Here is a 17812-nt window from a genome sequence, read left to right as displayed (position 1 = left end):
GCAGTGGCACCGGCATCGGCACCGGCAAGGGCAAATAAAAGTGAAAAGCTGATACGTGCTGAGGTGCAAGACTCCTCAGCCAGCGAAACTTTGCAACTAGGTCAGGGAATGAAACACCATCATCGTCTATGCCCCTTTTCAGTTCTCCTCCTCCGCCGGGTTTTTTGTTTGTGAGCACTGGCAGTTCCCCCGATTTGCGGCAATCAGACAACATCAAGTGGCATCGCAGATGATTTGGTGGGCTGACCTTTGCTGAAGCCACGCCCCCGAGCTCCGAGCTCACAGTTCCCTGCTTCCCAGCTTCCCACTATGCGAAGCACCCATAAAGCCGAGGATGCAATGCCAAGTGGCAGGTCATCAACAATCGCAATCGCAATCGGAATCGGAATCGCAGCTCATGGCTGCCTTGGGGCTGTGGTTTGCCTTTTTGACTGCCTTTGAGAATTGCACTCACTGTTTGTGCTCTCAAACCCACTTATAGTATTTTTTCTAATAATAGTTCCAAAGCAATATAAGGACTTAAAAGGATTCAATGAAATTTAAGCTGTTAGGTAAAATAATCAATGGATGGCAGGTATAACCTAAAGAATCTAGAACAACGCAAGACATAATACTGTTTTGAATACTGATAAAAAAAAAACTGTGTGAAGGTTCAGACTCACCTCCAAATGATTGGGTGTGTACCGCTGCGGCATCGCAGGCACATGCTTGCTGCCATCGTAGCTGGGCGGACTCAGTGGTCTGCGGTAGCTGGCCGCCTCCTGGAGAAGTGCCTCCTGGGCGGACATGGGAACTCCGCCGCCTGCTGCCAGTTGCGACATGTTGTAAATGTCCTCGTAGTCTGCTGCAGCTGCTGCGGCTGCAAAGAGCCGTTGCTGCTTGGAGCGCCCATAGGCATCGGGTGTCCTGCGCTCCGCCTGCAGCAACTGCTGCTGGGTGGGATATGCCCCATTGGGGCCTTGTCGCTGCTGCATCAACTTGGCCATGTACATCTCCCGCTCGCCGTAGATCTCCTCGGCGGCTCGTTGTTGCTGCAGGCGCGCAATCTGCTCCTCCATGTCCAGTTGCTGCTGCTGGAACTGCGCCTCCAGATGGTCCAGGGAGTACTGCTGCTGCGCCTGCTGCAACTGCAAGGCGGTGGACACATGTCCAGTTCGAGTGTCATAGATGGCGTGATGTTGCTGCGGTTGCTGCTGCTGTTGCTGCTGTTGCTGCTGAGATCGTTGGTGTTGCTGCTGCTGGTACAATTGCTGCGTGGGCGACATGAGACGGCGACTAGGATGTTGCTGCTGCTGCTGCTGTTCGTTGTGCTCGGGTGATGGTGACGAGTAGCCCCCATCGTTAATGCGTCTCGGCTTGGGTGGTGCATTTGCATAGAGGGGTTGTCCACTCCCGCTGCCTCCTCCACTGCTGCCCGTATTTTCCGACGATGGTGTTGGCTGCCCCTTGCCAGGGTGCGATTGCAATGTGTGAATGCCGGAATCGGAGTTTTCGCCACTGTGATTCAGCGACGAGTTCACACTTGGCTCCGATTCCCCGCTGCTGGGTGCCTGCATCAGGCTGGCAGCCGCCAGTGCCCTCACCCACTGCATCATGGCCTCCGAATTATCGGCCGCCAGCCAATAGGTTCGCATATTCTGATGCTCGCACTTGAAGGCAAACTTGCGATAGATCTTGTCCTCGGGCAAACAGGCGGATACGCGATAAGAGGGCAGCAGCACGGACCCCAGCAGCTTCTCCTCCTCGGGACCCTTGTAGTAGTAGAGACAGTACTCGGCCAGGACGAACCAACGTTTGCGCCATACTTTCAGGCCATCGGAGCCCTGTTTGTGCAGCCAACCCGACAGGGTCACCGGTGTGGAGGGTGGTCTCTTCGTAATGGGTGACTTGAGGGCCTGTATGGAACCGGCACTCTTCTTGCGATCCAGTGGAGCATGGCTGGGACTTTTGGCCGAGTTCGACGATGACTCCTCCGAACTGGGCGTGGCCTTGGGCTTGACCGCTGATATCTGGGTCTGGCAGGCCTGGTTCACCACATGGTTGGGATGGTTTTGCTGGATGTAAACGGTGCCGTGCTCACTGCCCGGTGTTTGCAGGTCGTTTTTGTGTCGATGCTGCTGCTGCTGTTGTTGCTGTTGTTGCTGCAATTGCTGCTGTTGCAACTGCTGTTGCAGCTGCTGCTGCTGGGCGTACAGTTGCTCCTGGTAGTGTTTGGGCATTGCATGCTGCTGCGACTGCTGCTGCTGCTGTTGCTGTTGCTGCTGTTGCAACTTCAGAGGACCCTGAGCAGGTTGATATTGATTTTGCAAATTAAGCGAAGAGGGAGGAGCCCGCTGTTGCTGCTGCTGCTGCTGCTGCTGTTGTTGCTGCTGCTGATTGAGAGCGGTCATGGTGGAGACCATGCTAGACGACTGGCTCATGTGGTAGTGATTTGTGGGCGGGTTCATGGCCTGTCGCATGGCAAATGTCCGCTGCTGCTGCTGGGCGGCCTCGCTTTGGGTGGCCATCTGAGCCTGCATCTTGGCCGCCTGCAGCTGCTGATACTGCGACTGCAGTGCCGAAATAGGATGATGGCCGGCCATGGCATTGCTGGCCTGCAATCTTCCGGCTGCCGCCAGGTAGGTTCGCTCCGTGGGCGATTGATACAGCTGCTCCCCGGCCGCAGTGCCCCCGCTACTGGAGTAGGACTGATGGTAGGGGGAACTGTGCGAACTGCTCGATGTTCCGCCGCCGTGCTTCATCAGATTGTGGTGCTTGGACTGCGGCTGCATGTCAATCGGGGACAGGGGTCCGCCGCCGCTGGAACTGGTGGCCGTGGGCGATTGCTGGTACAATGCCTGACTGTAGGCCGCCGTTCGGTAGTCCACGAGATTCGTCTGGTAGGCCAGCGGCAGCTTCTTCTGCTGCTGCGCCAGGATCGCTGCCTCCTGCAGCTGCTGCAGCTTCTTGGCGTCCATGGTGCCGGCGGTGAAGAGGGGCGGCGCCTCCAACCTGCAAATACGAAAGGGAAAGGCGGAAATGCGATCAGTAAAGTTCGCAAGGCAGGCGGAACAGTGATTCAATCAAATGTGGTCAGCGGGCTTAACTTGCGCGCGTGGACACAGTAGTTAACCCTAGAAAAGCAATTTCAATACCTATAAGGAAACAAAACCAATTTCTATTTTGTAAAGACTGTAATAAGCGTATTTAAAGTGCTTACTTTAAAATCCTAAATCTTTAATTTTTCATATAGCTTGTGAAAAAAAGGGTAAATTTATCATCGATTTTATTGATTTAAAGTTTGGCCTGTAGACTCGCTAAATTCTTGAAATATTTCACAGACTTAACAAGGGGTTAAGCTTTAGCCTGGGTCTTTGTGAGATTCGCGAGCTGCGGAAGACACGGAGGCCGTGGAAAATGCAACTGGCTCAGCGCGTAATTGACCGTAATTGATTAACTGCAGTCGCCGCTCTGGCCGCAAACACACGGCTGACCTTGCCGGCCTCATTTTCTCTACGGGAAATGGGAAATCGGAAGGGGAAATGGGCTGGGAAATGGGTGGGGCATAGGTTGGAAAGGGGTGCCGAGCTTTATAGAGAGATCAACGAGATTTACACTACTCACCAGTCCCACAGCTGATAAATGCAGCCAAACATTTTTGCACCTTTTCGGCTTTCGGTTTTTGTCGTGTATTTTGTTAATTCGTTTAATAACTTAATTGGCCTTATTGCCTTAATTGAATTGCACTAATTTCTTTCTCGCGACCGCCTTGCTGCTTTTATTGTAATGAGTTTTGATTTGATTATTCGATTGGCTGCAAAAACTCAATTAAAACTTTTCGATTGAAATGTGGCGGCCTCTTTTTTCGCGTTGCCTTTTGCGTGTGTGCCTCAGACTTTTCGGGGTGCCATCAAAAGAAAACCAAAAAAAATTGCCAATTGCAGTCGCCGTCTAGTTGCAATTGAAATTGCGAATGTGTCTATTTTTATTGGAGGGGGACCGCAGATTTATTTGCCTACCGCGGCGGCAATTGCAGAAGCAAAAAATTCAGCCAAACAAAAAAATTAAAGCCAAAGAGAAAGGCAGGTAGCTTAAATTTTATATTGATAATGTTTTTGGGGAGAGCACAACAACTGAATACAATTTAATTCTGTTTCATGCCTACTGCAAATTTGTTTATACTAAGCATATTAAATGTGAATCCAAAACATCATAAATTTCTGTAGCAAGTGAAACCTCCCCAAAGCAGAACACAAAAAATAAATCATCTCCAAGGAAACAATAATGCCCCTGTCGAGTATTAAACACGAATTCGGTTTTAATGTGAGTGCGCAAATGGAATGGATAAATCCAGATACAGCACACACGGCAAACATTGGTGAAGCCAAACACACTCGATAATTGCTCTATCGAATGACAATTTTAATGCAATTTAACGTTGAAAACTGTGAGGATGCAGGATGCAGTATGCAAAATGCACGGATAGATGCATCTGCAATGAGCCCAGTCTCGAATGCATTTACCCAAATGAAATATGGATTGCCCTTATTGAAGCTCCGGCACATTCCCCCAGCGGAAGGGCCAAAATGGCGAGGATTCTCTTCTGTTTCATCCTGTCTGCCTGGGAATTAAATGAATCCTTAACCATAAAAAACAACACTCAGAAAAACGTGTTTATTAAATGAGGTCTCTTTTGGAATTTTACAACACAAATGTAAAATAACAAACGTATTATCTGCACAGAAATAATAATACTCCGTTTGAAAATTCCTGTTGAAAGATTTTTAATAAATCTTTTTTATATCATAGGAGATTGCGAGGCTTCAACGGGATTTTCTCTGAACTCTTCTAACATGATAGCTTAAACAGTAATGGCACTTAAATAAGAGCCAAAATACGACTGTGAGTGTCTCCATGTCTGAAACTTGACTCGTGCATTGAGAGCAAAGTCCTGTTGAAAATGTTACGCAATAAATAAGCAATTGATACGAGGTTAACAGCCATTCACGACCAGACTTTTTCCACGGCCAGTATGTGCGAGTTAGAACCATCCGTGGCTATTTCACGGCACAATCAACTTTGGCCAAGCAATTTTATAATTGCCTGCCAGCCGTACAGCCGCAATTTGTATGGCTTTCAATTACCGCCCGGCATTTTGCGAAAAGCGCAATGCCTTAAAAAAAGGAAGGAAGACGTGGCCCAAAGCAGAACTCACAATAAAATATTGGCGGCGGAACAACAATACAAAATCCATACCGATTAAACGGCAGGACTCGCCCTCCCACTGGTCCTTCGAGCCGTATTTTATTTATTTATGCGGGTTGACTGACGAAAGGGGACTGAAACGACTGCCTTGCAGCTTCTTGATGTTGCATTTTCCATTTTCCACCCGCTTTTTCTCGCTTGACAGACGTCGCTAATGTGAGCATGAAAAATTACCACAGAAATATTTCATGCACACAGCGGGGAGGGCAAAGGAATGTGCCAAAAAAATATGTGCATATAAATGGCCCACATACTGGCTACTATACTATATACATAGTGAATATTATGCTAAAAGATGATATAAATTTGGCGTTGGGCCAGGCCCAAAAACATGTCGAGGCTGATGGTAATGATACACATCATATTAAGCTTATTTATATAACAAATTACAATAGGGCCGATTAGAGGTCATCTACACATCTGTGTTTATATAGTCGCACTGGAGTTCCACAAACCACACGACTCCCGGAAAATTTCGCTTTTGTTTCGCTTATTATTTGCTCAGCTATGCATGTGTTCAAATATTTGAAAGCTGGCCGAAATATGAAAATGATGATGGCGGATAAACTTTGTATGTCCAATAATCGAGCGCAATTCGCTTGTTTGGTTTTCGCTTTTGATTGGCATGTGAGTTTTCCCATTTCCATCAGTAATTCCAAATAAAATCGCGCATACGACCTGTGGTATCCGCCGTGGAATTCAATTATCATTTATAGGATTTTTTCTATATACGAACGTAATTATAATATCTGGGCATGACCCCGCCTGTCAGAAAATTTTTTGATATGGGTTCGATAGGACTTCTGGCTACTCTTAAGGGAAATTCTGTGTAGGCTTGGCCTGCTTATTTTTAGCTGGAATTTAATTGCTGTGACATATGCAACAGTCTGTCGACCACAAGCGCACACACTCAGCTCAAAGGTAGGACACAGACACACCTGCTGGGGAGTTGACCTCCCCGCAATCCGGCCACCAACTGCCCACAATGACGTCATTACCGCCAACGACAAGTGCCACTCAGGCCAAAAGGAAAAGCGAGAGAGACAGAAGATGGCCACCAACTTCCATCAGCCACTTCAGTTTGAATTGGCCGGAGTCGGAAAAAGCGGCCCACGAACTGGCCAACTTAATTAATATCGGGATCCGCCCCTTTTCCCTCCCATTTTCCAACCTCTCTATTCTATGGACTCTTGTAATACGCTAAGTGCAATTATAAATACTCATCGAGCCAAGATTGCGAAGTAGTTAAAGCTCCAGAAAACGAAGTGGAAACGTAAATAATGTGTGAAAAGTACAGCAAACTTGGGTGGGTCGGGTAGGAAAAATCAATAAACAAGAAAAAGCGAAATGTTGAGATACAGAAGAAGACGGCTGAAAGTGTGACAAACTTGGGAGCATTGGGAAAAGTGGCCCACACATTGAGATACACATAGATCGAAAAACACGGAAAGAAACTATGCATAAAATTCCAGGAAATCTAGCACAACTATTTTTTGTAACTTTATGCGCTTGAGCACTTTGATGAAAGTTTTGGTACTTCCTGTTTGTTGTTAAACTTTGTATATTACCCATGCATTTGGCATAACGTTTTCTTATAATACTCATATAAATATGTCCTTTGTAAATGCTTTACATGCTAAAAGAAGGAAACTAAAGTCTTTAAGGTTTTTGCTCTCTGCACAAAAGTTCTTCTTTACTTTTGGGTTTTATTTTTTGCCATTTCCTCAAAAGCCCTCTGGGTATTTGGCACATCATGACCTTGCCAGTCGTTTTTGATGAGTTGTCAAAGGGCGGGGATACATACATACTTAAGTATTTTGTTAGGGCCATGTGAATTTGGGCCAAAAGTGTTGCATAATATTTGCCTGAAGGCTGGAATGGCCGGTACTTTAACCAATCGCCTCGTTTCACACGTCATTTTGGAGGGGTGAAAATGAAAAATGTTGGCTTATTGCTTATTGATCTTGCTGGTCAGTCAACCGTTTGTAAAATTTGCATTCCGCAAAACAATTGAAAGCAATTAAACTCAAATCAATCATTAAATTGAGTGTGTATGAGTAGCGGATAATGCTTAATGGCATTCGACGGCAATCTGTTTTGCAGGCGATGCATTACGCTGAATTTGCAACGATTCTGTGGCCATTGGCCGTTGGATAGCATAAATCAAAAACGGATCGATCCCTGGTTTTGGGTTATTAATTGAAGCTGCCAGAGTCAGGGGATTGGTTTCAGAGCCAGACCGGAGTTCGGAGTTACCTGATATCGGAAATTGGATTTTGGTTCAGAGTTCGAAAGAGGCGGCTTGCAAGGCCTGGGGCATGTTGCTTCTAAATAGTTTACCAAGTATGATGAAATCAAAGTTTTGTTTAAACAACATTTAAGCCCGGCAGGAGCAACAGAAGCCACCGCAATTCAAACTTGCCCACTTGATTTGCCAGACACTGTGTGTGCTCTTGAAGAAGAACAACGGCTGGGTTAGAACACCCCCTACTCTGCCCCACCATCACCTCTCAGAGTCCAAAAGCCGAAAGCAACATCCAAAACATTCCGGGGAGAAGGTCCTTGCAACAAAGCATAAATATTCATGGGTATAGTTGTACGGGAAAGCGAACGGGTGGGACACATTCAGATGGATAGAGATGCACACGAACAGATGCCTCAATAAAGCGTGTGTGTACCGCAAAAAAATTAGGTGCAATTAACTTAATTACAAATTCAAACCCCAAGAAGACAGCATACACTAAAAAATGCTTTTATCAATTGCATCAATACAAATTCATACTAATAGAGAGCTGCATTGACCTTATTTAACGTTTGAGATTCATTGAGGCATTTAGTGCCCAATTGAAGAGACTAAATATATTAAAAACTCTTTAATTATTGTTTAATTAAGAAAGTTACTTGGTAAAGTGTCTAGGATTAATCATCGCTTAAATTGAAACTAATAAATCATTCAGTTATCCGGTTTGGCTCAGTGTGTTTATGTATGCGTCAACTTCTGCCCAGAATGACACTTGATGATGGAGATTTTGTTGCTTTCACTTTTGCCATTCTCATAGTGGGTTGTTGTCCTTAAGCCTCCTGGCTGGATGGCTGACTTGATTGGCATAGACGCCAAACGAGAGAAGAGCAACAGACGTGCATGCATCATCATCATCATCGCAGTCATCGTCATCATGGTTGTTGTCCTCCTTCTCCTTTTGGGTGCAGTTCCATTTTATCTCACTGTAACCCACAATCAGGAGCCAGGACACGTCCTTCTCGAGGAGCAGCGAAGGTGTCAATGCAACCCAGGCGACGGCAAAAAGGGCAGCCAAGTCGCTCTTTTGCTCGTTCTCTGTCTCCAAGGTGATTATCAATGGGATGCCTATATCCTGGCGCCGAATGGAAGCCAAAGTTCGGTGTTAGGGGAAAATCGCTAAGTGAGCGTGGGAAGCTGAATAAGTCATTGAGCGAAAATTTCATCAAGGCATCATGATGGCATTTCGCTAATGCTCGCTTTCATTTGCGCCTTGCACAAGTTAAAAATTCAAATCAAGGCAAGGACACACACCAACACTCTGGCAAAGAGTTTATCAGGGAAACATGAGCGATGCCATGCGATGGAAATGGCGGCTGTCATTCATGTTGCATACTAATTTAAATACGTGGCACGCACATAACGACTCCTGTGGAAAGCAGAGGGTGTGAGAGCTGGGCCGAACGGTAGGAAACCCCGGGATACAGACGGTGGAAAATCCTGCCCACCTCACACCCACATCCAAAATGCGGTGCTGTTACCCATTTCCGCTTCTGGCAGCAGCACAAAAGCCACTCGAGTCCTTGCCTCCAGGATGTGTGCCATGTTTATTGCTGCCTCTCTCTCACTCTCCTACTCTCTCCCTCTGACTCCTTTCCCCGTTCCCGTTTTCCCGCAAAAAACCCTCCTGGAAACAAAGACAAGCAAAAATATTTTGCCGTTTTTAGTTGTCGCAAAAAGTTTGCTTTGTGCTTGCTGGTATATGTACTATGTGTTTGGGTTCGAGCGCTTTTGTTTATTGTGTATTTGTTTGGCATTTTCTTGCACAGCATGTCGAAAAAAGTGGGAATCGGAGGCAAAACGAAGAAGTAACACGAGTTGACCAAAAATAGGGACAGAAATCTATAAAGGAACACGGGCACCACCAAAGCTGGATTTTCAGCATTGTTTTCCTCTTTTGTAATCGGAATTACGTTTGCCATCAGTGCATTGAGCTTGGGGAGCTCGGTGCGTTAATAAGGACTTCTGTGGAATGGCTTAGGAGGATATTTTCCTGGGAAATTTAAAATTAAATACGAATAAAAATGAAATCCTGGCTGAACTAATAGAAATCGTTATGAAAATGAACACAACAAAAAGCTGTTTACTTTTTCTGTTATCTACTTTAGTTAAAATCTTCAAAGAATCTTCTGAAGGAATATTTCATTTTTGGAGCCACCCACAGTTTGCCTAATACATATATACTTGTGCATTATAAACTTTGTTGTTTCTGTTTTTCGCAGCCTCTTTGTTTTTCTTATGCACAGTCGACCATTTATCTTCGATATTTGTTGTATTCCTTTTATGTACTTTTCAGTTCTTCTGCACAATATATACATATATTTGGGTCTCGTTTCGAGTCGAGTATGGGTATTTGTATGGAGGGAGGTATTTCCCCGTCCCACCAAACGTCGTCCATTCAGACCTTTCTATATAAATGCAAATTGTTATTGATTATGCTCCACATAAAACTATAAAAGACATAAGAACACTCTGTCACACACACAAGCACAGAGATCCCCACATGGTGCAAGTTTTCTACGATTCGTGTGCCATAATAAATTCTGAAGGATTTACAATTTTTGACCCACAAGCAGAACCTTTATTTGGTTTCTTGTTTTTTATTTTTGCAGTACATATTTTTGGTAAATTCAATAAGAAGAGCTAGAAAGACAAACTATTTTCATTTGCACGCCAGTTTAGGCCATAAACTCAAATATCACCCATACGCCCCAATGGCCGACCATAAATTCAATTCGAAATGCACTGTGACTGTTTGACTTTTCGTTCGACAGGAGTCAAAAGTTCAGTGAGGCTCATATTGTCCACATCGAGAAAAAAAACTAATACGATTAGATCAATAACCTGTACATGTCATGAAAAAATAATACTATAATCACAGAAAAGCATTCTTGTCAAAGATAAAAGTGTAGCTGTTTTGTATATATACTATATAATATCATAGACTTTTTTCCTTGTTGGATGCCTATGTTTGATCATGACCTTTTTCATATCGAAAGTTCATGTATTAAAGTCAAAAAGTTCTGAACTTTTTTCCAGCGGTATTATTGTTTCAATGTATGGATTTGAGGAGTACCGAGGAAAGCGGCTGCCTGTCATGCAGAGTTCGGCAAACAGTTTGCTTGCGGCTGCAGCAACTCAAACAGTTTAGCAAAAACTTTTGCCACTGACATTTGCCCCAACAGCAGAAGTTACCCCGTCAATCTCCTCCAGCCTGGTGGAAAAAAGGGCCGGTGAAATCGGTGACGCAGGAAAACATAATGACTTTGGTAATTACAGCCCCCAGCTTCCCCACCTTAAAAGATATAGAAAATACACCCGCCTACTTGCAATTAACTGCTGAATTGGCTGTCCAACTTTTAATTGCTGAGGCATGCAAAACTCAAAATCAGCAGCAAACCGCTGAAAACACGCACTAAATTAGACGTATTTAAGGAGGTTGAGCAGACATCCAGCTGATTGCAGTTTCGTGTGAAAATCTAATTTTACATTGCACTTCGAGGGGCCTGAGAAAATTGCAAAATGAAATGCACAACATCTCGAATCTGGGTTCCACAGCCGCTGAATTAGGCAAGGCCATTATAAAATTATGAAAAATTATGAAATTGCGAAAATTGAAAAGCAGAGGATGGGGATGGCAAGTCATGTGAGAAATCGGGCACACAGATCCCCACATTTCCTCTTTCTCTATCTCTACATTATGGCGATGTGGAAATGTTTATCGGGGAAAATGGGCGCGAGCTGTAATTTTCATTTCACCTGGCAATGTTTGCGTACATACCGCCCTCATCTATTATTCAATTTAAGTCAGCGCAGTTTTCCGAGTACTAGGAAATCATTTTTCGGCCAATCCCTCAATTCTTTGGAGAGAACATCGTTAGAGACAATATTGTAATATTTAAGAAAGTAATTATATATTATGAAACTAGCTAACTATTTAACATTATAGGTATTTCCACAAAAAAAGTCGTGGTTAATTTAGCAATGTATTGATTTAAGCATTTTTTCGCCGTAATAGAAATTCCGAAGCATATTAGGGATTCGATTTGAAAAGGCTTTAACTTTTTGGCGCACCCAGTTGGTAATGGAAAAGTTTGTTTCGAACTGGAAATCCGATTTAAATAGACAGTGCTCATATTCGAAGCTCTATGGTCACCATTTGAATGCATGACTACCCACAGATTGCGACCGAAAGGGGTAGTTTAATTGAATAAACCGTAGTAAACCGTCGGACGGGCTTTTCATTCAATTTAACATCGAACACGACCGCTCCCCCCATTTTACAAGCGCCAATTAGTCGAATTAATGCTGAAATTTGATTTGCATTAAGCGCAAGGCCCGTAGAAACCATGGTGCACATGGTGGGATCCATGGAAGAGGAATGTCCTTGGCAGCCCGTTTTTATATACCTTCCGCTTAATATGCAGACATATTCCACGGCGAGTGTGTAGATACATTTTTGATATAACTTATTCATTACAGACGACGAGCGGAGGGTGTGTGGGTGTGTAAATTATTCGCTCGCAGGCATAATAAATTGCTTTAAAAAGGAGCCGCCAGGCGAGCTGCCAAAGATAGCACAACTTGGCAACAATTTAGTTGCCTTTTGTCCTCGTTGTTGCTACACATTCTGCAGGTGCCGCACCGCTTTGTATTTCCGCCCGCCGCCCACGCAAACAGTCCCACTCATGTGTCGCCGAAAAAAGAAAGGATTTCTAAAAAGAAGCCGTCAGAGGTGAATACACTTGGGGAAACCAGACTTCCATTATAATATCATATTGAAACTGTTCAACTTGAAAATGGGTTTGCTCCAAAAATTATATTGACTTCATGTTTAAAATGCTTTTATGTTTATCAACTTTTGTTCTACTAATATATCCTATATTTTTTCATTGTATACAACTACTACTATTTCTACGTTCAAACGCGTGATTTCTTGTCGATGTAAGCCGCGTATTTTGAGGCGAAAGGAAGGTACTGATAAAAAGGCAGGCTTTCACTCGACAAACTTTGGTGCTTGCGGTGTCCAGCAGTAAAACAAGAAAAGGTGGACAGCCCTTGCTAGACCGCCCACTTTGCACCGAGAAGTGAGGACTAAGGACTCAGGTCTCAGAATTCAGGACTCAGGACTGTGGACTATGAACACTGTGGATTCGGCACCACATCTCGGCTAAAAACATCCACGACTATGGCGCCGACTGACGGGGACGAAGGTTTGTGCTGGCCTTCGTGAGTCGCAGCGCTCCGTTTCTGGCACATAATCATTTACATAATATACGGGAGCACCATCAGCACGACCACAGCGAACTCGGCGGAACAACAACTTGGCCAGGATAATTTCACTCTCGCAGGACGCGATTTTTGGGCAATTTCACGTGTGTGCGTGTATGAGTTGCGTTTATTGTGGTGGCGTTTATGTAACAACGAAGCGCGCACAATTTCTAATTCATTTTTACTTTAAGGATTGCGAATTGCGCGTGCCACCGAACCAGCCTCGCCCACCGCCTCCTGCGCCAGCCGCCTCCCGACGCGCTGCCGTTTTTGCGTTTTGGCCAACTTCTCGACGAGGAGCGCGCGTTCTGTGCCACAAAAGGCTCGTTGGGAGACTGACTGTGGGAATTCGAGTTTGCGTCGCTCGGTTTTCAGCTCGGCAAAAAAGGACATTCAGCTGACGACGGGAGTTGTGAGTGAAAGCTGCAGGTCGGAAAAGCTGTAAGGAAAGCTTCGAGGGTGGATCAAAGAATCGTTACTCAGAGTCAGAACTTTGCTGATGCAAAAGTAAAGTAACTTAAGGATATCAAAGAGAATCAAAATCGTTAAAAAATAATGATAAGATACTGCATCAAGTTACGTATTTAATTGGTCCTTAGATTTTATATAATAACTAACATACGTCTTGATGTATTTGATGCCAAATTGAATGATGCCATTTAAACGACTTAATTACAGAAATAAAATGTTGTCTACAAATTCGGTAAAAAGTCATTTATTTTGAGTTACTTCTGAGCTGAGCTTTCCTTCAATTCTGATTACATATCCTAGTATCTTTTTCTTCATTTATATTTGCCACGAATGCAACGGACTCGTATCAAAAAACACGAAAGCACTCCAACCACTTCGAGTGAAAGCTTATGCTCAGCTCACATGGCCCCCACATGCCACAAAAATGAAAACCTTCTGAAGCCCCCTTACCACTTTTTGGTCGTCTTGTGTTTATGCAAAAAGCATCAGCAAAGGTGAAGCTTTTATTTCTAATTTAGCCCGAAAATACAGTGAGAAAACTCCGACAGCATAGAAATGAGTTATGGACAGATACAAAGATACAAAGTATACCCATCGGATAGTCATGGGACCATTTTTCAGATTTGAGCGCGTGCGAGGTCATAAAATCGCTGCTAATGCCAAGAATCCAAGACGTCTGGACCTGTCGGCTCTAATTATCATCTAGGCTCATGCGAGGCCAATTAACCGAACCTAGTCAAACTCCAAATCTAACACTAACTCTGGCTAATAACTCACCTTTGGGGTTGGCCGATGTGTTGGCCAATACACTCAGGCAGTTGTTGTTTTCGTCGTCGTCGTCATTGGGAGCTGCAAAGAGAATTCGAAATCAGAAGATACCCATTAGTATGCAGCTTTGGTTTGCTTTGATGGGGAGCAGCCGTAGCAAACTACTGAAAAATCGTGTAGAAAACGCATATGTCAATTAAAAGCCTATAACAAAAGGCAAGCGACAAACAGGAGAAGTCAGTCGATTCCCACTAACACACAACTCGCTGCACGCAGAATGCAAAGTGAAACGTGTGGGTGAAAGAGTGGAAAGTGCCGACTGAACTGGCATAGGAACACAAGAAACCCCTGCAGTTCAATTTATTACGTTGTTAGCGGTGAACCACCGCCTAGAATTCAACTCGAATGCTCAGTTTGTATGAAAGAAGTGATGATTTTAACATTGGCATGTCCTTTGGATTCATCGCTATGACAAAACATCATAAAAACCGCTCTAAATTGTCGCAATTTAAAGCATTTCAACAATGCTGTCTACGTACACTATTATTAGCAAATCATAATTGTAAACAAATGACAGGATGGCTGGTTTACCGAATGGTGGAGTGTTTTTATTGGCTTAGAGGGTAACAGTCGCTAAATGAGATTCGCTTCTATGAACTTTACGTGCGCTTCCTTACTCGTGCCTTTTTGATCTCCTCTTCTTAGTCTTCTATCGATCTCGATCATCATTCTACTTTGCTATCGATTACACTATAGGGTTTTGCTTAAACTAATCCTTGACAACAACCCGCTCGTTACACAATTATATTTCATTCTATTACGCTTTACTCGTAGAGTGACGCAAGTAGCGTTTCCGATTCTATAATATATATATATATGTACATTCTTGATCAGGATCACTAACCGAATCCATCTGTCCGTAAAAACGTGGAACTATAAAAGCTAGAAATTTTAGATTGGGCAGCGGGATGCGATGAATTGTGAAACAGCAGAGATGTGAAAGGGAAGACCCTCCACTCACACAGGTCACGTGCGGACAAAAACGATAAAACACGCGCTGGCCTCCCAGTCAGTTGTATTTCGGAGTCGAACGGATTTCAGTTGAAGCGGTTCACTTCGAATCGGTTCGAAATATTTTACATGCACCGAAAAAAATTATTGAAAGCGTTCAAAAAGAGGAATAATAAATCCTCATTTTGTGTCGAAGAAAATAATTAAGCTATAGTCGATTAAACAAAACCCTTTTTATTAATTTAACAATACCCTTTTTGTCATTTGAATAATTTAAGATATCATTTTGTTTCGGTAAACGAAAACCTAAAGATTTCAAATAATGACAAATCAACATACAACTGAAGGAGAATCGTTTCTGCAGTGTAAGTATTCAAATTGGCTTAGCAACCAAAACGAGTGAATGAAAATGAATCCTAGAGTCGTTGGCTATAAAAATGCATTTACCTTTCAGAAGCACGGGCACTGCACTGAATAGCCAAATTGAATGGAAAAGTGTAGTTAAGGGCAGCTTCTATTCAAAACGAATGTAAATCAAATGTGGCTTAGGAAATGAGTTTTGCCAACGGAATTAGCAATTCGTCAGAAGAATTGGGTCAAAGTCAAATTAATAAAAGGCAGGAATCAAAGCATAACATGCAATTTAACAATTATAATTGAAGCCATTCCGCCTGAGCTTTCACAGCCAATTTGCCGGGGGTCAGACTTCAGCTGCAATTACTTGACGGCTATCTGTGGGTCCACTATTTGAGTGTGTTTGTGGAATTGGAAACAATTAGCAAAGTGTGCAAGAGATTTAGAGCGGAATGTCATAGCCCTAATTGCCCAGGAGCACACACACGCAGTGCCTGAAAGGACGAAAGGACGCAGGAGATCATGGAGAACGGGGGCAGTGCAGAATTTAATGCCGGGGACATGCAAAAATTACATCCTCAATTGCAGGACGCCCGTCGTTGTCACTCTCACACAAAAGCGCCCAAATTCAATAAACAAGGCGCTTGTGCGGCGAGGATTCACTGTCTTCCGTCGCAGTCCCTCAACTCACGCTATCTCCCTACCTCCTTCTGTGGGCATCGGGCCGTAAGGACTCGTTACACTCTCCGAAAATTTAAAATCTGAAATAACATTCTTCTTATTACTGAACACGAAGTTATTTAAACTGTTTTACCAAAAAGTCTAAGTTACAGTAGCAGCCACCACTTAAAATCACCTATTAATCCTTAGTTTAGGTATATTAATAACATTTTATTACGAGGAGCTCATGTATTTTTGCTTGTGCTGTGGAGCTGTTATATTTTGAAGTGGAGACAATGCTGGACATGTGCGGGCAGCTTGGAAGCAAAACAAAATCAATTGCACTTGCGAGACCCCCAATCCCCGAAAAGTAGGCAATATAAATTCGCACACATCTGCCATGCGTCACGCACACAGAAAGAAGACAACAAACACATAGACACAGAGAAAAACAGAGCTCTGCAGAGGCAAGGCACATGCACACATTAAGCCATTAGTCAGTGGTCAGAAAACGACAGCAACATGGAGGCAACATCGATTTGGTCGCGTTTCTGCGTGCAGTACTTTCAATTGAAATCTATACAATGGCCACATGCGTGGGTTAAGCCATGGAAATGGCCGGGGCCCCTTTGGTAACCTCTTTCCTAAACCTAAAACCCATTGGAGTGTGCACACAGCCAGCCAGCGGAGTAACTGCACGCTCCATTGAACGGCAAACGGCCAACGTATTTCGCCAATTACGGCGACCACCTTTGACAGTTTGGCCAACAGGAGGAGCACATGAGGAGCATCCTCCATGGAGGTGGGTTCGCCAACCGGGGGATCTTGAGGTGGCAATTGATTGTCGTAAACAATGGAGTCTGATTTAATGGAGAGTGCTACGCTCGGACAGGCGGTAAGCTGATTTAAATTATCGCACTTGTGCGGTGTTTCAGCCAGGCAAGGTACATAGTTCAATTTGGCCGAAACAGCTGGCCAACAATCGGGTTTCCCCCTTGTGGCCAGTTTATAGCCTGCCTTTGAGTAAATTATAACCAGCCAGAGATAAATCCTTGGGCAAATTATCGAATTGAAAAGGTGTATTTGCACTTGTGAGTTGGATTAGAAATTAATCAATTTCAGTGTGCTAAATCTAAACAAGGCTATTGATCTTTGCCAATGTTAGGTGATATATAATATATCTGTGGTTATTTTTATGGTAGAGCTATTCATGTTTGAACAATATAAGGTGGCAATTGGGATTCTGTGCATGAATACAAAATATGTTTTTAAAGGATAATTAAATCTTTATTATAATCAATAGCCGAAGCAATGTAGTTAAAATGTAAACTTTTAATTATGATAATGTCCAAAACGTTGTTAGTCGATATAAATATGCTCATAAAATCATAAAATGCTTCTAAGCTGTAACTAAGTTAGAAATGGTACTCTAGGGACATCTATTAAGTATTCAGTACTTTCCCCGCCATCATAATCTCGTTTAGTGTTAACCCAGGGGTATTCATTAACCCCTGTCATTCCGCCGGGTCGTTGACCCTTCCCTGCGTCGTTTTTCCTGCAAAAGTGTCGCTGTCAATGCAGCAGCCTAATGCATAATTAAGCGTGTGCCTGTGTGAGTGTGTATCTGTGTCTCTGAGTGCGCGGTGCAAGTGTGCGTGAAATGCTGCTGCACCTTGTTGCCTGTGCTCTCAGGCAAGAGCTGACACACTTAAAAGTCGGCAAATGCAACTGCAA

The 17812-nt window shown here is 43.9% G+C and overlaps 1 protein-coding gene across 12 annotated transcripts in view; it reads right to left on the bottom strand.

Moving 5' to 3' along the window:
- The window catches only part of LOC122622010, a 50054-nt gene that overhangs the window by 16187 nt on the left and 16055 nt on the right, over nt 1–17812 (bottom strand). For 4 of the 12 annotated variants that reach the window (XM_043800104.1, XM_043800110.1, XM_043800108.1 and 1 more), the window contains exons 1-2: nt 3604–3738; nt 663–2991 (exon numbers count right to left, since the gene is read on the bottom strand). In XM_043800104.1, the coding sequence (XP_043656039.1) occupies nt 663–2991; nt 3604–3635 (2361 nt within the window). In that variant the 5' untranslated portion in view covers nt 3636–3738. Of the gene's footprint in view, nt 1–662; nt 2992–3603; nt 3755–12999; nt 13095–14062; nt 14135–17812 lie in introns of those variants that run through there. The other 8 variants (XM_043800106.1, XM_043800107.1, XM_043800109.1 and 5 more) reach the window with 5 other exon arrangements.

Source organism: Drosophila teissieri, chromosome 3R (assembly GCF_016746235.2).
Source record: "Drosophila teissieri strain GT53w chromosome 3R, Prin_Dtei_1.1, whole genome shotgun sequence".
NCBI lineage: Eukaryota > Metazoa > Arthropoda > Insecta > Diptera > Drosophilidae > Drosophila > Drosophila teissieri.
Note: the sequence above shows the minus strand (reverse complement) of the source record. Positions and strands in the feature narration are given on the sequence as shown.